The following is a 25,270-nucleotide window of genomic DNA, read 5'->3' on the forward strand; positions in this document are numbered from 1 at the left end:
ACAAAATATATCCCGCTTTGCATTGAGCTTATACTTCGTGGTACGTCTGTTCATTTTCTTTCTCGCATCAAATAACTCACTTCTATTGGTTTTCGTCATCATCTGTTCAAGGTGAATCATAGTAAATGAAGCGTTAGTTGTGAGTAACAAACAATCGGAACTCTTAAAGTACGTTGTGTTTCTCCATTTCGATTTCGGTTGAGAAGCGTATCCATTTATTGGAATAACCCTTTCTGTTGTATGAAGTTCTAAATTAGACAAGATAGGTGAGCTACCTGTTTCATTATTTCAATTTATAAGTTTATTTTTCATTCATAATCTGTGAAAATAAACCCTGTGCCAAATTTGTCCCACCATACAACAACACATATTTTCTCATAGAAATAGCCAAGAGATTTTTCAAGGAACCCTTGCCTTTTACGCTGATTGGGAAACAGAATAGGAACTGTACAATGAAATAAACCTGGAAGTCGATGCTACGGAAGAATATGCAGATATATCTTCTGATACTGGGTCTGAAAATGATAGTGATGGAGATAATAACTGCAAATTACCAATGTAGAAGCTGAATTCAATTTTGATAGTGATAACATAATGCCGTCGGCGAAAGAAGATAAGACACCATTACTATACATATGACCCAGAAGATTTGCTACCCCTATCAGTTTATCTCGGATGAAGTATTGAATAATATAGTTTTCCAGACTGATCTATATGCTGAGCAGAATTATCAGAAAACTGGGAAACGATATAAACTGACAGACATACCTGAAATGAAAACATTTTTGGGAAAGAATTTGTTGATGGGCATGAAGTTACCATCGTACAGAGATCACTGTAGTCAAAATCCTGACTTTCATGACTCTTATATAAATTAATTGATGACTGTTCACCGGTTTGGATGGATGTTGGGTAATATAAACCATATAAAAACACCACAAGAAGAACCTAACATCAGTTACACCTCTCGAAGCGAAGCAGTAACTCGTCTTGATAATGCCATCTGAGATGATGGCGAAACGTCGACTATCGAATAGTACACAACGGATGAACACCCGGAAGAACAACACATCATATATATATATATATATATATATATATATATATATATATATATATATATATATATATATATATATATATATATATATATATGCGTATGTAGGACCATGGAAAGAGGTAATCATGAATGGTTTTGCAGTAACACGTGAGTTTGTACTTATAAATGGCGAGACAACAGAGCAGTTCATCTCCTCTCGAATTTTCATAGTCCTCATCACGTGATTGAAGTGAGACGAAGAGGAGGTGATGGAAGCATCACAAATATACCGTGCCCTGCTATCCTTGTAGATTATAATACATTCATGAATGCAGTTGATAAATTTGATCAGATGCGGGCCATTTATGGCATTGATCGTAAAAGTAAAAAGTGGTGGCACAGAATAATGTTCTTTTTCTTGAATGCTGCTGTTGTGAATTCGTTCATCTAATACAAATTACTTGGTCTTCCGAATTTATCAATGAAAGACTTCCGCAGAAGTATCATAGATCATTTAGTCTATGATAAATTGGTATCATCTTCAAGAACATCAACTGAATTGACGATACCAATAAAGAAAATTAAACCTTGACAAAGTCTGGCTTTGAGGCTTGCACAGAGTGCACATCAGCCTGAACGAACGAGTAGAAGGAGATGCGCTCTTTGCAGTTGAGGAGAGTTTGAGATTAGAACAAACTGGTTGCGTTCAGTTTGTAAAGTTCCACTTTGTCTTGAAAAAAAAAAACAAAACATGTTTCCAGACATATCACAGCAATTTCAAATGAGGAAAATTTCATGAAAAATTTCAACTAATAGAATGGTGGTTTAAATTTTGAACCTCTATTTTTCAGAAAAAATTAGGTAATTTAAATTTTTTTGTTTTTTTTCTCCTTTCTTGAATGATTTCCAGTTGGTTTGTTGATGAATTTTTTAAAAAATAGGCGAAAAATTGAAGCTCTACATCTAGGGAGTGTTGAATTTTGAATTTCCTGTACCTGAAAGAGTTGAGGAGGGGTTAACCAAGCTAATGCAGGATCAAAAATGTATTGAACTAGTCTGGATACCTTTCCACACTGAAATCAGAAAAAACTAGAAAGACGATGCAGTCGCTCGCAATATTACCGTTACTCCTTCCGTTACTCTGTTTGAACGAATTCCCCATACATATTACTTCTATACATTGAGAAAACTATTAACAAACACTTGGAAAGAAAGATGGATGGTCATGAAAACGAATAAATTGCGAGGGATCAATCCCGACAGAACTACCAATTGACCTAAAGAAAACATCAAGTCATTCTTACTCGTCCTATTATCGTACACATAAAACTAACCCACCAATACCTCATGAAGAAAGAAAATGCTGCGAAATGTGATGTCTGTGGTGTGATCAAAAGTGTGAAGAACATATTCGTAGAGTGCCCAGTTTTTGAATATGAAAGACAAGAGGCAAGACTTCCCAGTGATCTCAGTTCTTCATTAGATGTAGTGAACTTATTAATTTATTTGAAATCAATTGATATTTCTGATAAAACTCAATTATATATAATTGTTCCTTCGCTAATAACCCCTCGCGGGACTTTTGAAGATTTTTTTCAGGGCGCGGTGTGTGCAAACGGATTTACACAGACAGTACTGATAATATCATTTATAGTGATAATATCCCGAAAGATATGTTGGCTAAGGTGAAACTGGACAACGATATATTCGATTATTTTCTTGAAAACGCTTTTGAGAGTATATAGATTTCGGAAATTTCCCTTTATCAGAGTGTTTATGGAAATCTGCTTACATGGTTTTCCTGGACTGGTGGAATTCATTTTTGCAGCAAAGTTTGGCTGATGTTTTGGAAAATTGTTTTCATCATCATTTTACTCAGCAAAAGATGTTCCAGTTCATATTAGGAGTCTTCAACAGTGATATAAACGGAATATGTCTTTGAAGAATGTTCCACTTGGTGCCTTGGTGCTTCTTATCGACAAGAACACACCACGTTCCTGCTGGAAGTTTGATGGCATCGTAGACATTCATCACGAGAAGAAGCAAATAGTTTGTGTGAGAGTGCTCAATAGAAGTGATACTTTTTAATGATCCGAGCAGAAAATATGTGCATCACCTATTGATGCCTGAAGATAACCAAGAGATTCAGTCATAAGCTGTGCAGTTGAAATGATGTTCAGTTTGTTCGAAAGCTAAGCTTACTATTCACATACACTCTACTTGTGGTTGAAGGTACACTGAGCATCTTCGGAGGGATACTCATTAGCATTTTGTTTGTACGCGTTTGTCGATATATGAATGAAAGAGGTAAGCCAATTTTAGTAAATAGGCTATAGGCATTCTGGCCCATTCCTTATGGAGATTAACATGGAAAATGGCTAAGGTCCATTCTGGCGTTTTTGGTTCCTTTCAAGGTCACGCGTACGGCAGAGTCCAATCCGAGCGCTCCAAGTTGTCACGTGACCCAGATGCATCGTCGCGAGTACACCACACTGGCGCCACCTATGAGTCACTAGCTGAACTATCTATTGGTTGAAGAAGAACACTGTAAACACTAGACATATGGGTGTTGTCATGCGACGCAGTATGCGCAGTTGCCGGTTTTATGATGTCTGTCAATACGGATCGGTGTCTGTGCAACTGTCAAATGTCAATGAGGGTGCAGGACGGTGTCTGTGAGGGGGAAACGTGTGACGTCATCGACGCAGGATGGAACGAGTATAGTAGCGATTTAAGCGTAGAACTCCGCCCCTCGGCCCCCCTTAGTACTCCACATCACCGCTCAGGCCTTCTTGGTACCCCACCTAACCTCTCGGCCCCTTGTCACGTTCCAGTCACGTGATTTTAATTAAAAAAAGTTTATAGTTATGAGATTCGAACCTGGGTCGTCCGCGCCGTAGACATTGTCCTTAGCCTCTACACCATCGTAAGATATTGAAGTTAACTGCGAATGTTGGGTATTTACAGCGTTAGTTTTGTCGGGACCGAAATTGACTCATTCATTATACTTGACAGCATTTTTATTTTTGATTTCCATAGAATGTAATTGTCATTATCATATTGAAGATAGGAAAATATACTTAGATTTGGGAAATAATTAATATTTCATGTAAAGAAGTGCATGTGTGTGTAAGAGCGAGAGGCGCGTGTGACGTAATCGATGCACAAATTTACGTGGCTTTGCGTATATTGAGAGATTCATTATAATAATTTATCGTACAGAATTGTTTCATGTCCTGTTATCAGTAACCGCACAAAAATAAGTGCTCGATTCATCGATACAAAAATATATGGAAAAAACAAAAGTTATAGAACACAGAGAGTCATCTATAAGTCACTAGCTGAACTATCTATTGGTTGAAGAAGGACACTGTAAACACTAGACTCATAAGACTGCATCTGTCAAATGTCAATACATGCCAGCATGACAGGTTCGGCGTTGCCAGTTGTACAATAAATCATTGTTTATGCAGTAATGTAGCGTTGCCGGTTTTGGAATTGATCGTGAACTACTCGACGAAAATTGGAAGCGTGAAAGTGATATATTAATAATAGTGAATCAGATTTAAGAAAAAACATTACAGATTAATGAGGCTGTATCGTTTCAAAGTGTGATCCCTCAATGTTACAAGGTATCTCAAAATACATCATTGAAAAAAAAATGGCGTCGAAGTGTACAGGGTGCGTCAAAATATATCATTTGAGGAAAAAAACATGTCGATTTGAAATATGATATTAATGTGTATACAGGGCGTTTCAAAATACATCATTTAAGAAAAAAACATGTCGATTCAACAGAAGTCTAGCGTTCCAACATGTCGGAATTCTCGTATCTTTGTTAACCAAGTTAGGAGAAAGAGGAGATCCAAAAGTGTCGAGAGGTTAAGCTTTGTGGACTCAACGTGAGGGCAATGGGAGAGCGAAGTATTCGACAATGACATTTCAAAATACGTGGTTTTCCGTGCGTTTTCGATCGTTTTTCGTGCGTTTACGATCGTTTTTCGTGCGTTTACGATCGTTTTTCGTGCGTTTTCGATCGTTTTTCGTGCGTTTTCGACCGTTTTCCGTGCGTTCATTCGTTATCGTTTCATCGTTATTGTCGTAACGGTTTTTCATGTTTCAATATGACAGTCATTTATCATTTAACGCGTTTCGCTAACCAAGTTAGCATCATTAGGAAATGACTAAAGTCCATGCTTTGTCATATGAAGATTCATTTTGCGAATTTTCAGACTCTTGAACGGAACCTTGTGGAACACCCAACCTAACTTCTGTTACAGAGTAGTGTCGGTCAGCCAATCAGAATGGAGAAATCAAATATCGCTCGATTGATTGTGCTAGATGAAATTGAACTGGAGAATGAGGGTCGAATAATAATAATAATAGTGATAAAACATCAAAAGCTTGAAAGTGACGTAGTCAGCGTGGCGTGTGTGACGATTTGTGGAAATGAATGAGTTATTACAAAAAATAATAGCACAACTGTCAGAAGGGCACTGAGTTGTATATTCACTAATAATGATCGGATCGTCGCACACAGCACGTCAAATGAAAGGATAAGAAATGGAGAAAGAATTGCAAATTCAACAAACTTGTAATTAAAAAATGTTGGGTTATGAACAACTATAAGTTTATTCCAATTGCAGAAGCTTGATTCAAAACGCAGAATTTATTGACAAAGAAAATGAAAAAATCATTGGATACTGAAACATATGATATATTTGGATTCCTTAGGGTGAGAAGATTTCGAATCCATCAAAAAACGACCACTTCCGGTTTCCACTTCCGGTCCTCCGATTTCGATGATTTCGACATCAATGGATTCGTTTAGATGTCATGAAACATAATTAATCATTTGTCGAAGCCAAAAGGGCCTTATAACCTATTTTCGTTATACTAGCAGCAACAGACCGATTTGGGTACTCATTTCAAATGATGTCATTTTTAGATTATGAAAAGTATAATATCGAGCATCTAATGTGAAATAGCATAGAAAAAATTGCACATTTGAAGAAAAACATTGAACATATTTGAAATTAAAAGTTGTTGGGTTATGAACAACTACGAGTGTAATGTAATTGCAAAAGTTTGATTCAAAACACATAATTTGTTGACAAAAAAATGAAATAATCATCGTATACTGAAACATATGTTATTTTTGGATTCCTTAGGATGAGAAGGTTTCGAATCCGTCAAAAACAGGTCACTTCCGGTTTTTACTTCCGGTCGTCCGATTCCGATGATTTTGATATCAATGGATTCGTTTAGATGTCAAAAAACATAGTAAATCATTTTACGAAGCCAAAAGGACCTCATAACCTATTTTCGCTATACTAGTCGCAACAGGTCGGTGTGGGTACTCATTTCAAATGATTTAATGTGTAGACTATGAAAAAGATAATATCGAGCGCCTAATGTGAAACAGCATAGGAAGAATTGCAAAGAGAATCATTGAAAAAACTTTGTATCGTTACGTACATCATGTCAAATGAAAGAAGAAAAATTGCAGAATTCATCTATAAAGAAAAAACAAATATGGTGCAACATGTCAGAAGGGCACTAACCCACATCTTTATCAATGATGACTGAATCTCAACGTGCAGCACATCAAATGAAAGGGAAACGAATGCAGAATTCATCAACAGAGAAAAAAAACGGAGACGATGCCAAGAGGGCACAAAGTTGTATCTTCACTAATAATAGTCGCATCATCACATGTAGTACTTCAAATAAAATGGGGAAAAAAAGCAGAATTCATGTGTTTGTTGCGCTATTCAAATCCAAGGTGACATGGATCAATGTCAACGCTGAATATGCATCTAACAAAGACTCTTTGATTTTCTTTTGTTCCATTTCAGAATATGTCATCACTAATTTTTATATTCAAACCCAAAGTGACATTGATCACTGTCAATGTCGAATCTACATCCGGAGATACGCAGTTCTCAAAGCGACGAAACAAAGGCTCTTTGTTTCATTTTAAAATATGTCATCACTCATTTTATTATAAATACGTCATGCATGGCGAAATGAGTTAGTTGCATCCGTTGAAAGTGATACCAGTGACAAGTGCACCGATTCTATTTGAAAGTAAGTGTTTTAGGTTTGAATTTTTCCCCAGATGAATTTATTCAAATGTAATTCAATTGAAAATTGGTGAGAATTGTTGAATCATTTGATTTCCAAAATTTTTCTCGATATATATATATATATATATATATATATATATATATATATATATATATATATATATATGTTGGATGATTTCAGTTAAATGTGTTACATATCGTGGTTTGTTTGAGATAGTATTCGCATATATTGTGAATCAAAACATAAAGCTTTCATTGTTTATTTTTCACAGATGGATTTACAAAAGTTGAATGAAAGTTCGATCGTGAAGAGAAAGCCAAGTATCAAAGTAGCAGATTTGCCTGTGGAGATGCCGCAGAGGATATTCACTGCCAAAATCGTGAAAGGGAAATTTGGTGAGGCGGTCTTGTTAGATTTGGGAGATAAAGTATCATTTCTGCCCCACCGAGTGACGGAGGCGTATCGTCCTCACTTAGAAGAATGTTCATCAGGAAAATACGCTATTGTGTTCAAAGGGTTGATGGACATTGGGAAACCGAATCTTGTCGTTTCATTTGAGATTGTACAAAATTAAGGTTAGTACTGTTTCCAATTTTTTCTTTGTTTTATAGGCAAAGAGTTTTTGGGTGTATACAATATTTTTCATTCGGGTCAAAAATTCTCACTCACAGATATGATCCGCATAAAGTAGTGTTTTCATACAATATATTTCCTTCACTTAGTACGTGCAGAATATGTGTTTTAAATTCTTTATTTTGAATGACACTTGATTTTTTATTTTCATTATAAGTGTAGCAATTACTTCATGAAAGACATTACCCTCTCTGTTGCCAAAAAATTTTTTTTAGTGTAGTTTTATTGAAAAATCGAATTTATTTCAGTGTATTTTTTTATTGAAAAATCGAATTTATTTCAGAATAATACATCAACGTATGCAGTATCAGTCAGAGTCATCTCAACAACAACATTCAAAACCGTCATAGCAACCTTTCCAGAACGAGATTCAAATCTCAGCAGTTTCCATTTTTTTCAGTCTATAGTTGCACATTATGAGGCTAGAATTTGTCGATATTCAGTGATTTGTTGGACAAACTGCGTCTATTCAATATATACATAACCGTAATGAATTTGGAAGACTTTGAATATTCATCGTGGTGTGTTCCAAAATTCAAGAAAAACACGCCGTTCTGTATGGGTCATTTCAAAGGAAATTTGTTCAGCTGCAGTCTCAATAACGTTGATATTTTATATAAATGGCTTTATAATATACTACCAAAATAAATAAAATACATATCACACACATCTTTTTTTGAAAATGAAAACTTATCTTATACAGGGAAAGTTGTCAAAAATATGCAATAACAAAAAATTATATACCAGATTTTATAGAGATGAAGAAACATCATATTGAAAGATACTAAGTTGACAAAAGCAGGACATTTTAGAAATAAAGGAAATAAGTTTGTCTGTCATTTTAAATTCTGATTCGTTGGGTCGATATAACAAAAAGTGGCATTTTATATCTTGAATTTTATTCAGGACATTATTATAGATGATTGACATTTGTCATTAAATTTCAAGTGTGATATTTGGAAATTCATTTCGTATTGTAGTTTTTTCGAAATTCCCATTCAAAATAGCATCCTTTGATATAGATACCACCGGACGAATCTATTATGTGTAGATAACCTGAGTTTCAATTGTTCGGAGTTTTGAGTTCTTGTACATATAAACATAACAAAGTAACGATACAGACAAATATAAAAAATTGTCATAAAATAATTCAAATCCATTCAAGTGAATACATGAATTGAAAGATATTTCAACCTCAACTTCGATATTCTGAAACAAAAACACACAGTATTCACAATTCCATCTTTCGTTATTCCAAGTTCATAGTCATCAAAATTGATACGATTATAATATAATAGGAATATAAAACTATCTTCAAATACAGTTGCATGAATGCACATCAAGCATTTTGTCGTAGTAAGGTGACCGGGGCAAAGTTACAACTTCAGCATAATATGAATGTTTATAAATATTAGGGAAGGTCAAGATCATCAACAGGTATTAAGAAATTCATTTGGTGTCCAAAGCTTTCGGAATACAATGCAAATAATTTTTTTTATGAGTATTCGTTCGATATTAAATATTATTACCTCAAAATATATCGAAATCATAACACGTTTGCGATTCATTTTTTCAGTTACATTTGAAAAGTGAGTTTCAGTTTGCAGAAATAATAGCCCACACATGTTGGAAATTTTGCCATAGTGTGGTGAAAATCGTATTGAAAATTCTACGAAATATAAGCGCATACATACAGAGTGAATCAATATTTGAAATATGTCGTTTGGAACCCCCCATAACCCTTCTCTATCGAATTTTGGTAGAAATAATGCTGAGTCGTATTGTAGAGTTAACGTTCGAAATTGGAGAAAATGAAGTATTCAACAGTTTTGCGTGCGACGGTTTTGCGTGCGTTTTCGAACAGTTTACGTGCATTTATTCGTCATCGTTTCGTCGTTATTGTCGTTTTTTTTTTCCTATTTCAATATGACAGTCATTTAACACTTAACGCGTTTCGCTTACCAAGTAAGCATAATCAGGAGATGAATAAAGTCCACGCTTTGTCGTATGAAGGTTCGTTTTGCGAATTTTCAGACTCCTGAACCGAACCTTGAGGAACAATCAGCCTAACTTCTGGTACAGAGTGGTGTCGTAAGCCAATCAGACTGGAGAAATCAAATATCAGTAGAATGATTGTTTTAGATGAAATTGAACTGAAGAATGTGGGTCGAATAATAATAATAATAGTGATAAAACATTAAAACTCAACTTGTGTTACAGAGTGGTGTCGGTCAGCCAATCAGAATGGAGGAATCAAATATCGGTCTAATAATTGTGTTAGATGATATTGAACTGGGGAATGTGGGTCAAAAAATAATAATAATAATGATAAAATATTAAAACATTGAAAGTGACGTAGTCAGCGTAGGAGGTGGTGGCGTGGTAGAAAATGTGTGAGGATTTGTGGAAATGAATGAGTTATTAGAAAAAAAAATGGAGCAACTGTCAGAAGGGCACTAAGTTGTATATTCGCTGATAATAATCAAATCTTCGCTTACAGCACGTCAAATGAAAGGACAAAAAATCCAGAATTCATTGACGAGAGAATACAAAGATGGCGCAACATGTCAGAAAGACATTGAGTCACAATTTCACTCATGATATTTGGATCTTAACGTGCAGCACATCAAATGAAAGAGAAACGAATGCAGAATGTTATCGACAAAGAAAAAACAGAGATGACGCAACATGTCAGAAAGGAACGAAGCCACATCTCCGTTAATGACAATTGAATCTCAACGTGCAGTACATTGACTGAAAAAGAAAAACAAAATGCAGAATTCATCGACAGAGAAAAAAAACAAAGACAACGTAACATGTCAGAAGGGCAATGAGCCGTATTTTCGTTAATAATGATTTTTTCTCAACGTACAGCACATCAAATGAAATGGAAACGAATACAGAATTCATCGACAAAGAAAAAACAAAGATGGCGCAACATGTCAGAAGTGCACTAACCTGCTTCTTCGTTAATAAAAGTCGCCTCGTCACGTGCAGCATATCAAAGAAAAAAACAAAAGAGGCAACCAAAAGGGCACTGAACCATATTTTCGTCAATAATAGTCGGATCGTCGCATTTGACATGATTCATTCACTCAAAACTGAAATATTTTGAAGATACCAAAGGAGATCTTACGGTGACTATAAGTTCTGGTATGCTTCGTTAGGTATCGAATGATGCGTGCAATTTCATTAATTCCAGCGACATGATTATTCCAAGACATATTGGTGTCCATTTGAACCTCAAAAAACTTATCGAAGCAGAAGGTGGAACCCCACAAAATAGGAGATATAGTACACCAAGTCAGTGAAGAGCGGCATTTTTCCGCCGAAAAATTTTTGAATTTCTTCAAATTTTCCAAATATCTGTAACAGAAAGACAAAACTCAGCTGCGGAACGCTTCTATCTACTAAAGTTAAGTATGTGTCGATAGTGTGTAACGAAGGTTTCCATTAAATTCACTGGTTGCGCCCTCTGGAGGATGTTTGTTGCGATACACCATAGATGACAATATTTATTGTTTATCATTTCGAATCCGTTGAATACAAGGGGTTTGGAAATAGAAAAAAACAATGTTTTAACGCTTTGTAGACGTGTTTGATGCTCTATGACCAACACCCGTTATCCATATTTTCATTATTATCCCGATTGTATGACCACCAAACATTCAATTTTATTGGGATTGAAGGGGGCCGATAGGTTAGGTGGAGTACCAAGGGGGCCGAGGGGCGGAGTTACACGCTTGAATCACTACGATACTCGTTCCATCCAGCGGCCCCCTTGGTACTCCACCTAACCTATCGGCCCCCTTCAATCCCAATAAAATTTAATGTTTGGTGGTCATACAATCGGGATAATAATGAAAATATGGATAACGGGTGTTGGTCATAGAGCATCAAACACGTCTACAAAGCGTTAAAACATTGTTTTTTTCTATTTCCAAACCCCTTGTATTCAACGGATTCGAAATGATAAACAATAAATATTGTCATCTATGGTGTATCGCAACAAACATCCTCCAGAGGGCGCAACCAGTGAATTTAATGGAAACCTTCGTTACACACTACCGACACATACTTAACTTTAGTAGATAGAAGCGTTCCGCAGCTGAGTTTTGTCTTTCTGTTACAGATATTTGGAAAATTTGAAGAAATTCAAAAATTTTTCGGCGGAAAAATGCCGCTCTTCACTGACTTGGTGTACTATATCTCCTATTTTGTGGGGTTCCACCTTCTGCTTCGATAAGTTTTTTGAGGTTCAAATGGACACCAATATGTCTTGGAATAATCATGTCGCTGGAATTAATGAAATTGCACGCATCATTCGATACCTAACGAAGCATACCAGAACTTATAGTCACCGTAAGATCTCCTTTGGTATCTTCAAAATATTTCAGTTTTGAGTGAATGAATCATGTCAAATGCGACGATCCGACTATTATTGACGAAAATATGGTTCAGTGCCCTTTTGGTTGCCTCTTTTGTTTTTTCTTTGATATGCTGCACGTGACGAGGCGACTTTTATTAACGAAGAAGCAGGTTAGTGCACTTCTGACATGTTGCGCCATCTTTGTTTTTTCTCTGTCGATGAATTCTGTATTCGTTTCCATTTCATTTGATGTGCTGTACGTTGAGAACAAATCATTATTAACGAAAATACGGCTCATTGCCCTTCTGACATGTTACGTTGTCTTTGTTTTTTTTTCTCTGTCGATGAATTCTGCATTTTGTTTTTCTTTTTCAGTCAATGTACTGCACGTTGAGATTCAATTGTCATTAACGGAGATGCGGCTTCGTTCCTTTCTGACATGTTGCGTCATCTTTGTTTTTTCTTTGTCGATAACATTCTGCATTCGTTTCTCTTTCATTTGATGTGCTGCACGTTAGGATCCAAATATCATGAGTGAAATTGTGACTTAATGTCTTTCTGACATGTTGCGCCATCTTTGTATTCTCTCGACAATGAACTCTGGATTTTTTGTCCTTTCATTTGACGTGCTGTAAGCGAAGATTTGATTATTATCAGCGAATATACAACTTAGTGCCCTTCTGACAGTTGCTCCATTTTTTTTTTCTAATAACTCATTCATTTCCACAAATCCTCACACATTTTCTACCACGCCACCACCTCCTACGCTGACTACGTCACTTTCAATGTTTTAATATTTTATCATTATTATTATTATTTTTCGACCCACATTCCCCAGTTCAATATCATCTAACACAATTATTAGACCGATATTTGATTCCTCCATTCTGATTGGCTGACCGACACCACTCTGTAACACAAATTGAGTTTTAATGTTTTATCACTATTATTATTATTATTCGACCCACATTCTTCAGTTCAATTTCATCTAAAACAATCATTCTACTGATATTTGATTTCTCCAGTCTGATTGGCTTACGACACCACTCTGTACCAGAAGTTAGGCTGATTGTTCCTCAAGGTTCGGTTCAGGAGTCTGAAAATTCGCAAAACGAACCTTCATACGACAAAGCGTGGACTTTATTCATCTCCTGATTATGCTTACTTGGTAAGCGAAACGCGTTAAGTGTTAAATGACTGTCATATTGAAATAGGAAAAAAAAAACGACAATAACGACGAAACGATGACGAATAAATGCACGTAAACTGTTCGAAAACGCACGCAAAACCGTCGCACGCAAAACTGTTGAATACTTCATTTTCTCCAATTTCGAACGTTAACTCTACAATACGACTCAGCATTATTTCTACCAAAATTCGATAGAGAAGGGTTATGGGGGGTTCCAAACGACATATTTCAAATATTGATTCACTCTGTATGTATGCGCTTATATTTCGTAGAATTTTCAATACGATTTTCACCACACTATGGCAAAATTTCCAACATGTGTGGGCTATTATTTCTGCAAACTGAAACTCACTTTTCAAATGTAACTGAAAAAATGAATCGCAAACGTGTTATGATTTCGATATATTTTGAGGTAATAATATTTAATATCGAACGAATACTCATAAAAAAAATTATTTGCATTGTATTCCGAAAGCTTTGGACACCAAATGAATTTCTTAATACCTGTTGATGATCTTGACCTTCCCTAATATTTATAAACATTCATATTATGCTGAAGTTGTAACTTTGCCCCGGTCACCTTACTACGACAAAATGCTTGATGTGCATTCATGCAACTGTATTTGAAGATAGTTTTATATTCCTATTATATTATAATCGTATCAATTTTGATGACTATGAACTTGGAATAACGAAAGATGGAATTGTGAATACTGTGTGTTTTTGTTTCAGAATATCGAAGTTGAGGTTGAAATATCTTTCAATTCATGTATTCACTTGAATGGATTTGAATTATTTTATGACGATTTTTTATATTTGTCTGTATCGTTACTTTGTTATGTTTATATGTACAAGAACTCAGAACTCCGAACAATTGAAACTCAGGTTATCTACACATAATAGATTCGTCCGGTGGTATCTATATCAAAGGATGCTATTTTGAATGGGAATTTCGAAAAAACTACAATACGAAATGAATTTCCAAATATCACACTTGAAATTTAATGACAAATGTCAATCATCTATAATAATGTCCTGAATAAAATTCAAGATATAAAATGCCACTTTTTGTTATATCGACCCAACGAATCAGAATTTAAAATGACAGACAAACTTATTTCCTTTATTTCTAAAATGTCCTGTTTTTGTCAACTTAGTATCTTTCAATATGATGTTTCTTCATCTCTATAAAATCTGGTATATAATTTTTTGTTATTGCATATTTTTGACAACTTTCCCTGTATAAGATAAGTTTTCATTTTCAAAAAAAGATGTGTGTGATATGTATTTTATTTATTTTGGTAGTATATTATAAAGCCATTTATATAAAATATCAACGTTATTGAGACTGCAGCTGAACAAATTTCCTTTGAAATGACCCATACAGAACGACGTGTTTTTCTTGAATTTTGGAACACACCACGATGAATATTCAAAGTCTTCCAAATTCATTACGGTTGTGTATATATTGAAAAGACGCAGTTTGTCCAACAAATCACTGAATATCGACAAATTCTAGCCTCATAATGTGCAACTATAGACTGAAAAAAATGGAAACTGCTGAGATTTGAATCTCGTTCTGGAAAGGTTGCTATGACGGTTTTGAATGTTGTTGTTGAGATGACTCTGACTGATACTGCACACGTTGATGTATTATTCTGAAATAAATTCGATTTTTCAATAAAAAAATACACTGAAATAAATTCGATTTTTCAATAAAACTACACTAAAAAAAATTTTTTGGCAACAGAGAGGGTAATGTCTTTCATGAAGTAATTGCTACACTTATAATGAAAATAAAAAATCAAGTGTCATTCAAAATAAAGAATTTAAAACACATATTCTGCACGTACTAAGTGAAGGAAATATATTGTATGAAAACACTACTTTATGCGGATCATATATATATATATATATATATATATATATATATATATATATATATATATATATATATTTATTTTTATTTTTATCAAGTACTTTCTTGGTTTTTTCTCATTTTGTCTTCAATCGAGGACCGCCTGCCCGGTACTGACGATGCCCAATAGGCTGAAACAGCTGTATACCGGTGGCTCTTAAATTGAAATCAATATGGGAATGATCAAAGAGTACTTATCTATATATATATATATATATATATATATATATATATATATATATATATATATATATATATATATATCGAGAAAAATTTTGGAAATCAAATGATTCAACAATTCTCACCAATTTTCAATTGAATTACATTTGAATAAATTCATCTGGGGAAAAATTCAAACCTAAAACACTTACTTTCAAATAGAATCGGTGCACTTGTCACTGGTATCACTTTCAACGGATGCAACTAACTCATTTCGCCATGCATGACGTATTTATAGTAAAATGAGTGATGACATATTTTAAAATGAAACAAAGAGCCTTCGTTTCGTCGCTTTGAGAACTGCGTATCTCCGGATGTAGATTCGACATTGACAGTGATCAATGTCACTTTGGGTTTGAATATAAAAATTAGTGATGACATATTCTGAAATGGAACAAAAGAAAATCAAAGAGTCTTTGTTAGATGCATATTCAGCGTTGACATTGATCCATGTCACCTTGGATTTGAATAGCGCAACAAACACATGAATTATGCTTTTTTTCCCCATTTTATTTGAAGTACTACATGTGATGATGCGACTATTATTAGTGAAGATACAACTTTGTGCCCTCTTGGCATCGTCTCCGTTTTTTTTTCTCTGTTGATGAATTCTGCATTCGTTTCCCTTTCATTTGATGTGCTGCACGTTGAGATTCAGTCATCATTAATAAAGATGTGGGTTAGTGCCCTTCTGACATGTTGCACCATATTTGTTTTTTCTTTATAGATGAATTCTGCAATTTTTCTTCTTTCATTTGACATGATGTACGTAACGATACAAAGTTTTTTCAATGATTCTCTTTGCAATTCTTCCTATGCTGTTTCACATTAGGCGCTCGATATTATATTTTTCATAGTCTACACATTAAATCATTTGAAATGAGTACCCACACCGACCTGTTGCGACTAGTATAGCGAAAATAGGTTATGAGGTCCTTTTGGCTTCGTAAAATGATCTACTATGTTTTTTGACATCTAAACGAATCCATTGATATCAAAATCATCGGAATCGGACGACCGGAAGTAAAAACCGGAAGTGACCTGTTTTTGACGGATTCGAAACCTTCTCATCCTAAGGAATCCAAAAATAACATATGTTTCAGTATACGATGATTATTTCATTTTTTTGTCAACAAATTATGTGTTTTGAATCAAACTTTTGCAATTACATTACACTCGTAGTTGTTCATAACCCAACAACTTTTAATTTCAAATATGTTCAATGTTTTTCTTCAAATGTGCAATTTTTTCTATGCTATTTCACATTAGATGCTCGATATTATACTTTTCTTAATCTAAAAATGACATCATTTGAAATGAGTACCCACATCGGTCTGTTGCTGCTAGTATAATGAAAATAGGTTATAAGGCCCTTTTGGCTTCGACAAATGATTAATTATGTTTCATGACATCTAAACGAATCCATTGATGTCGAAATCATCGAAATCGGAGGACCGGAAGTGGAAACCGGAAGTGGTCGTTTTTTGATGGATTCGAAATCTTCTCACCCTAAGGAATCCAAATATATCATATGTTTCAGTATCCAATGATTTTTTCATTTTCTTTGTCAATAAATTCTGCGTTTTGAATCAAGCTTCTGCAATTGGAATAAACTTATAGTTGTTCATAACCCAACATTTTTTAATTACAAGTTTGTTGAATTTGCAATTCTTCCTCCATTTCTTATCCTTTCATTTGACGTGCTGTGTGCGACGATCCGATCATTATTAGTGAATATACAACTCAGTGCCCTTCTGACAGTTGTGCTATTATTTTTTGTAATAACTCATTCATTTCCACAAATCGTCACACACGCCACGCTGACTACGTCACTTTCAAGCTTCTGATGTTTTATCACTATTATTATTATTATTCGACCCTCATTCTCCAGTTCAATTTCATCTAGCACAATCAATCGAGCGATATTTGATTTCTCCATTCTGATTGGCTGACCGACACTACTCTGTAACAGAAGTTAGGTTGGGTGTTCCACAAGGTTCCGTTCAAGAGTCTGAAAATTCGCAAAATGAATCTTCATATGACAAAGCATGGACTTTAGTCATTTCCTAATGATGCTAACTTGGTTAGCGAAACGCGTTAAATGATAAATGACTGTCATATTGAAACATGAAAAACCGTTACGACAATAACGATGAAACGATAACGAATGAACGCACGGAAAACGGTCGAAAACGCACGAAAAACGATCGAAAACGCACGAAAAACGATCGTAAACGCACGAAAAACGATCGTTTACGCACGAAAAACGATCGAAAACGCACGGAAAACCACGTATTTTGAAATGTCATTGTCGAATACTTCGCTCTCCCATTGCCCTCACGTTGAGTCCACAAAGCTTAACCTCTCGACACTTTTGGATCTCCTCTTTCTCCTAACTTGGTTAACAAAGATACGAGAATTCCGACATGTTGGAACGCTAGACTTCTGTTGAATCGACATGTTTTTTTCTTAAATGATGTATTTTGAAACGCCCTGTATACACATTAATATCATATTTCAAATCGACATGTTTTTTTCCTTAAATGATATATTTTGACGCACCCTGTACACTTCGACGTCATATTTGTTTTTCAATGATATATTTTGAGATACCTTGTACACATTGAGGGATCTCACGTTGAAAACTTACAGCCTCGTGGAACTGTTATGTTTTTTCTTAAATGATGTATTTTGACGCACCCTGTACACTTCGACGCCATTTTTTTTTCAATGATGTATTTTGAGATACCTTGTAACATTGAGGGATCACACTTTGAAACGATACAGCCTCATTAATCTGTAATGTTTTTTCTTAAATCTGATTCATTATTATTAATATATCACTTTCACGCTTCCAATTTTCGTCGAGTAGTTCACGATCAATTCCAAAACCGGCAACGCTACATTACTGCATAAACAATGATTTATTGTACAACTGGCAACGCCGAACCTGCCATGCTGGCATGTATTGACATTTGACAGATGCAGTCTTATGAGTCTAGTGTTTACAGTGTCCTTCTTCAACCAATAGATAGTTCAGCTAGTGACTTATAGATGACTCTCTGTGTTCTATAACTTTTGTTTTTTCCATATATTTTTGTATCGATGAATCGAGCACTTATTTTTGTGCGGTTACTGATAACAGGACATGAAACAATTCTGTACGATAAATTATTATAATGAATCTCTCAATATACGCAAAGCCACGTAAATTTGTGCATCGATTACGTCACACGCGCCTCTCGCTCTTACACACACATGCACCTCTTTACATGAAATATTAATTATTTCCCAAATCTAAGTATATTTTCCTATCTTCAATATGATAATGACAATTACATTCTATGGAAATCAAAAATAAAAATGCTGTCAAGTATAATGAATGAGTCAATTTCGGTCCCGACAAAACTAACGCTGTAAATACCCAACATTCGCAGTTAACTTCAATATCTTACGATGGTGTAGAGGCTAAGGACAATGTCTACGGCGCGGACGACCCAGGTTCGAATCTCATAACTATAAACTTTTTTTAATTAAAATCACGTGACTGGAACGTGCCAAGGGGGCCGAGAGGTTAGGTGGGGTACCAAGAAGGCCTGAGCGGTGATGTGGAGTACTAAGGGGGGCCGAGGGGCGGAGTTCTACGCTTAAATCGCTACTATACTCGTTCCATCCTGCGTCGATGACGTCACACGTTTCCCCCTCACAGACACCGTCCTGCACCCTCATTGACATTTGACAGTTGCACAGACACCGATCCGTATTGACAGACATCATAAAACCGGCAACTGCGCATACTGCGTCGCATGACAACACCCATATGTCTAGTGTTTACAGTGTTCTTCTTCAACCAATAGATAGTTCAGCTAGTGACTCATAGGTGGCGCCAGTGTGGTGTACTCGCGACGATGCATCTGGGTCACGTGACAACTTGGAGCGCTCGGATTGGACTCTGCCGTACGCGTGACCTTGAAAGGAACCAAAAACGCCAGAATGGACCTTAGCCATTTTCCATGTTAATCTCCATAAGGAATGGGCCAGAATGCCTATAGCCTATTTACTAATTTTCGTAATCACGTAAAATGTTAGTTGGAAAAAAATGAATGAAAATACTTTTCGGTTGATTAGGCTAAAACTTTGGTTAACTATACTCACAGTTTATGGAATGATATTTTGTTTACTGTTGAAAAATATGCAGAAACCCAAAACTGAAGCCCACATGATAGAAGTTAATCGAGAGGATGATGGTATGGTATTTTTGTCACGTTCCTAACTTTCTCAGCACCAAAACTGTGGAATTCTTTCTTTCAAGACCGTTTCGCATTCACACATATTGTTAGTGGGCATACTTGAAAACTGGTTATAAATCAAATCATCTTAAAGAACAATCCGTTCAGGGCAGTCTCAACTTCCTACACTGTAGGTTGATGGACTGACACCTATCAGAAAACAACTACTTCCTTGGCTAATACCACGAAGGGCGTTAGATTATATCTGATAGGTGTCAGTCCATCAACCTACTTCATGTTGACGATAGACAATACTCTACTATTAAAAAAAAACTATTGCGGCAGTTGTATCGCCAACAGCATATGCCGGAATAACTTCAGTGAAGAATCCTGCACTGACACCTGTCGGCTATAATCCAACGCCCTTTATGGTATTAGCTGGGGGAGTAGGTGTTTTCTGATATGTGTCAGTTCATTAACCTACAGTGAAGGAAGTTGAGACTGGCCTAGACGAATTGTTCTTTTAGATGATGTGAGTCACCATTTATAAAGTTTATGTTAAAGTATCTTTGTGATATTTATCAAATATGGAGAAAAATGAATTTGAATTATTACATGAATTGAAAGATGTTCCTATCTCAACTTCAATATTCTAAAACAAAACACTCAATTATCAGAATCCTGTCTTCCGAATTCATAGACATCCAAATTGACCCGATCACAGGAAATAGAATATAAAACAATCTCCAAATATGCAAACTTTGCAAAATTTGCATCCTGAGCATTTTATCTTAATACAGTGACCGGATCAAAGTTGCAATGTCAGCGTATAAGTCTTCATAAATATTGAGGGAGGTCAAAAACATGAACAGACAGTATTCAGAAATTCATTATTTCTATTGATCATCAGCAATGCAGCACATCTCCTCTTCAATCCTGCTGGGCGACAGTATAATGTAGGTTATTGATGTTTTAATGTATTTTTTATTAACATTTTAGTGTGAGTTTATTCCTAGAGTATTTTTTCCATTTCTTTACAATAAATATTTGATTTTGATTGAGTTTTGAAATGACTTCTTTCATAATTTGGATGAATGAATGAATGGTTGAAACAGCGAATAAAATCCTCTCGTCAATAGCCAAGCGAGTACTGAGTTGCGACAATATGTAATTTATATTTTTTGTTAAGTTTTGAAATACTCTGTATTAGATATTATTATGTTGTTATGTGAAATTTATATCAAGTTTGGGTTTTTTGTTATTTCACATGGAGATAAGTTGTTGATTACAAGAAAATGTCAAGCGAAAATAAAAGTTCCTTGAAGAAAGTTGAAAATATCATATTTTCCCAATTTCTCCATCAGAAAAAAAGCTAAACATTGTGCTGGCCTTTCGACCGGATAACTGACTACGTATTTACAGGTGAAACTAAACATTGTGCTGGTCCTTGAGCCTACGGAGTAAGTAATATGGAAACAAGAAGTAAAAGTCGAGCTCTGAAATCCAAGACCGAAGTTCCCATCAACGATTCTAAGCGAGGTGACGAGGAAAACAAGATATCTTCTACCAAGCTGGGTTAATCAAGCAGGAAATAAAATGTACAGTCCACTAAGAGTCATCGTGAGCAGTCAGTAGTATCCAAAGCAAGTACTAAGTATCAAAGAAAAAGGTTGGAAGCGCAATTGGAAGCTGATGAAGAGTTAGCGAGATTATTGAATAAGCAGATGGAAATGGAAAAAAAGCTGATAGAACAGGCAAAATTAGAAAAACAATATGAAGCAGTGAGTGATGATATGCAGTTTAAAGACAGAAAAGAATTGTCTTCTCAAGGTAGGTGATTGGCTTAGAAACAAAGTGAGAGTTGATCAATTTTCTGATGAAAAATCAGATAAAAAGTCTTCAAAAATGTCACATTCATGTCATAGTCAATGTCAGTGTCACATAGTTTAACAGAAAAATGATGTTAATTTAGATATTCCAAGTAATTAAAATGTATCAGGTCATGAAATTAAAATGCTTTTAGCAAGGTAGGCAATTGAAAAAGATTTACCCATATTTAGCGGTGAAATGACAGAGTGGCCAAGTTCCTACCAACAGTATATTTCCACGACCAAAATGTTAGGTTTTTCAAGTGAAGAAAATATGTGTAGACTACGTAAGGTGATTCTCCTAGGTGTGTTGAAGGTTTACTGTTGTCTGCTTCATCGGTGAGTAGAGTTATTGACATTTCGATAAGTAAATTTGGTAGATCAGACCTAATAGTTAGAAGTTTAGTCAATAAAGCGAAGAATTTAGCAGTTATTAAAAACAACGACTATGAGAGTTTGAATCATTTTGCAGATGAGGTTTCCAATTTGGTTGTTACACTTGAAGCCATGAAATGACGAATTATTTGAGCTGTCCGCAGTTACTTGATGAAATGATGCAGAAGTTATCATTTTCAATGCAAATGTCCTGGGGAGAAAAAGCAGCAAAGACAAGAGGTCAAAACACTCTTGTGGACTTCAAGAATTGGATTTGGGAAAAGGCAGAAGCTGCCAGCTATGTTCAATCAATTGTGAATGTAAGTAAGACTTCCAATCAAATCATAAATAAAGATAAATATAAATCCACTTTAGTAACTTCTCAGAATTCTCGAATTTCCTCAGTAAAGTGTTTATTTGGCGAAGAAGAACATACATTAGAAAAGTGTTCGAAATTTTTGACCTTGCCAGTTTCTGAAAAATTGAGTTTTGTTAAAACAAATGATATATGCTTTTCTTACTTGAAAAATAACCACTGAATCAAAAATTTTTGGTTCGAAAGGAAATATAGAATCAACAATTGCGAAAAATTGCATCATAAAATACTTCATAATGAATCTTTAGACAAAAATGTTGAATCAAGTGATACCGTTTCTCAGGAAATTGTAGCTCATACCTCTCAATCATTTAATTCTGAAATTTCGCTTAGAATAGCTGCCGTTATAATAAGGACTCAAGAAAAAGAGATGAAAATGTATGTCTTATTTGATGAAGCTTCTACAGTAACTCTGATAGATGAGGATTTAGCAAATGACTTGAATATACAGGGTGAAGAAACAACTTTAGGCTTAAAATGGACAGATATAGAATCATACAAAAAAGTAAATTCTAGGAAAGTTAGTTTCGAAATTTCTTACAAGGATAAAAGTAATGTTTTCTAAGTAGAAAATATATATACTTTGAAAAATATGGATTTGCCTCTACAAACAATTGATGGTAGCAAAATGAAAAACAAATGGGCTCACCTCAGGAGGGTAGATTTTGAAAATATGCATAATGTACAGCCAAAACTGCTTATTGGTCAGGATAACTGGGAATTAATTGCAAGTAGTGAAATAATTGAGGGTCCTAAGAATTCTCCAGCTTTATCTAAAATTATATGGGTTTGGGTGAAACATGGGAATCTACGTCAATTTAGAAACAGAACAGATAATACTATAGTATCATATATTCGTCATCAAGAGAGTTTTGATGAGCAATTGCATGAAAAACTTCGAAGTTTCTTTTCCACAAAGCCTATTGGTGTGAAAGTCTTGAATAGAAAAGTACTCAGCCAGGAAGATTCAAGAGCAGAAGAAATAATCATGCAAGTAACAAGGAAAATTCCAGGTCAGAACCGTTAAGAAACAGGATTACTTTGGGAAGAAGAGGTGAAAATATTACCTGACAGTAAATGTATGGCTTTCAAGAGGTTACAGTATATTGAACGTCGTATGGAAAAAGATTTCAGTTTTGCAAAAGCTTATAGGAGGAAAATAGAAGAGTATGTTGAAACAGGATATGCGAAGAAAATAGAAGAATATCCTTCAGTGAAGACATGGTATTTACCACATTTTGGGGTTGTTAATGGAAATAAGCCAGACAAAATGAGATTTATATTTGACGCAGCCGTTAAAGTGGAAGGTAAAAGTCTAAATGATTTTCTTCTGAAAGGACCGGATTCATTCAACGCTCTAGTAGGGATAATATGGAAATTCAGAGAAAAACTCATAAAATTTTCAGCAGACGTGAAGGAAATGTTCCATCATTCCATAAGAAAAGAAGATAGACCTGCTCAGAGATTTTTGAAGGGCAAATCCATATGAAGATGTAACTATGTTTGAAATGCAAGTGATGATTTTTGGTGCCATTTCATCTCCATCCTCTGCACAATACATCAAGAACAGAAATGCATTGGAATTTGAATAAGTATACTCTGAAGCTGCTGATAGCTTTATAAATCGTCACTATATAGATGATTACCTAGATAGTGTTTCTACAAGCGCTGAAGGAACAAAACTCATTGAAGAGGTAATAAAAATACATGAGTCAGGTGGTTTTCAATAAAGAGGATAGATTTGCAATTCAAAAGAAGTTTTGGAGAAGATTCCAGAGTCACTTAGGGGGAAAGATAAAATACTGGATGACAACGGTTCACAGAGAGTTTTAGGAATGTGGAAGTGGATGCCCAAAGAAAATGTTTTAATTATTTCATTAAATTTCCACAAAGTTAATAAAGATATTTTGACTAGTAAGATTCATCCTACAAAAAAAATATGTTGAAAGTAGTGATGTCACTTTATGATCCTCTAGGTCTAGTGGGACATTACGTAATCAAGGGGAAAATATTAATACAAGAATTATGGAAAAGCGGTTTAAATTGAGATGAAAAAAATCCTATTGATTTGAATGAAAAATGGTTAGAATGGATCAGCGGTTTGAAACAAATTGAACAATTGAAAATACCATGATGTTATAGCTTTGAAATAATCCAAAATACTTCTTTGCAGTTACATATATTTTGTGATGCCAGTGAGCAGGCATTTTGTGCAGTGGGATATTTCAGAATTCACATTGCAGGTATTACAAAAGTGTCCTTGGTAATGTCGAGAACACAAGTTCCCCCAATAAAGTCATTGACAATACCACGTCTGGAACTTCAAGCAGCGGTGATGGGTTCTCGTTTAGCGAGACGCATCAAGAAGGAGCACTCACTTGAAATCAATAAAACATTTTTCTGGTCAGATTCAAGAATAGTTCTCTGTTGGTTGAGATCAGAGACCAAACGTTTTAAGACTTTCATTGCACATAGAGTGAGAGAAATTCAGGAAAATTCCAGCATCTCTGATTGGCATTGGGTACCTTCCAGTATGAATGTAGCAGACGAAGCCACCAGAAGCACCAAGAAAACAAATTTGAATATAGAAGATAGTTGGTTTCAGGGTCCAAAGTTCTTGTTTCTTAGTGAAGAACTCTGGCCAAAATCAGACAAAATGTATCATGCATTTCTACCGAAGAAATTGAGAAATTAGAGTTGAAGCAAGATTTCTTTTTATTGCACACTTCTCAAGTTAAAACTGATTATTTACCTGATTTTACTGCATTTTCAGATTATAACAAGTTACTTCGAATTACAGCCTATATGTTTCGATTTATCGAAAACATGAAGAAAAAGGGGACAGGTTTGGCATGGCAAGAACTTCAGAAAGCGGAGAGAGTTTGGTGCATGAAGGTTCAGGAGAATTGCTTCTCAGAGGAAGTGAAATTATTGAAAAAGACAAACGAGGTAAGTATATGTACTA

General features: G+C 35.1%; 1 protein-coding gene across 1 annotated transcript; it reads left to right on the top strand.

Annotated features, from left to right (window-relative positions):
* The first annotated feature begins 24,571 nt into the window (after positions 1-24,571).
* Positions 24,572-25,000, top strand: LOC141483478 (uncharacterized). Its single transcript, XM_074178145.1, has one exon. The coding sequence runs from the start codon at positions 24,572-24,574 to the stop codon at positions 24,998-25,000; it is 429 nt and encodes a 142-aa protein (XP_074034246.1).
* The last annotated feature ends 270 nt before the right edge of the window (positions 25,001-25,270 follow it).

Source organism: Leptinotarsa decemlineata, unplaced genomic scaffold, assembly GCF_025532065.1.
Source record: "Leptinotarsa decemlineata unplaced genomic scaffold, Ldec_3_MD MMD2_tig00003557_RagTag_RagTag, whole genome shotgun sequence".
NCBI lineage: Eukaryota > Metazoa > Arthropoda > Insecta > Coleoptera > Chrysomelidae > Leptinotarsa > Leptinotarsa decemlineata.

Excerpts from the sequence above, each read along its gene's own strand:
- LOC141483478 (XM_074178145.1), top strand. The coding sequence starts at position 24,572 with ATGTCGAGAACACAAGTTCCCCCAATAAAGTCATTGACAATACCACGT.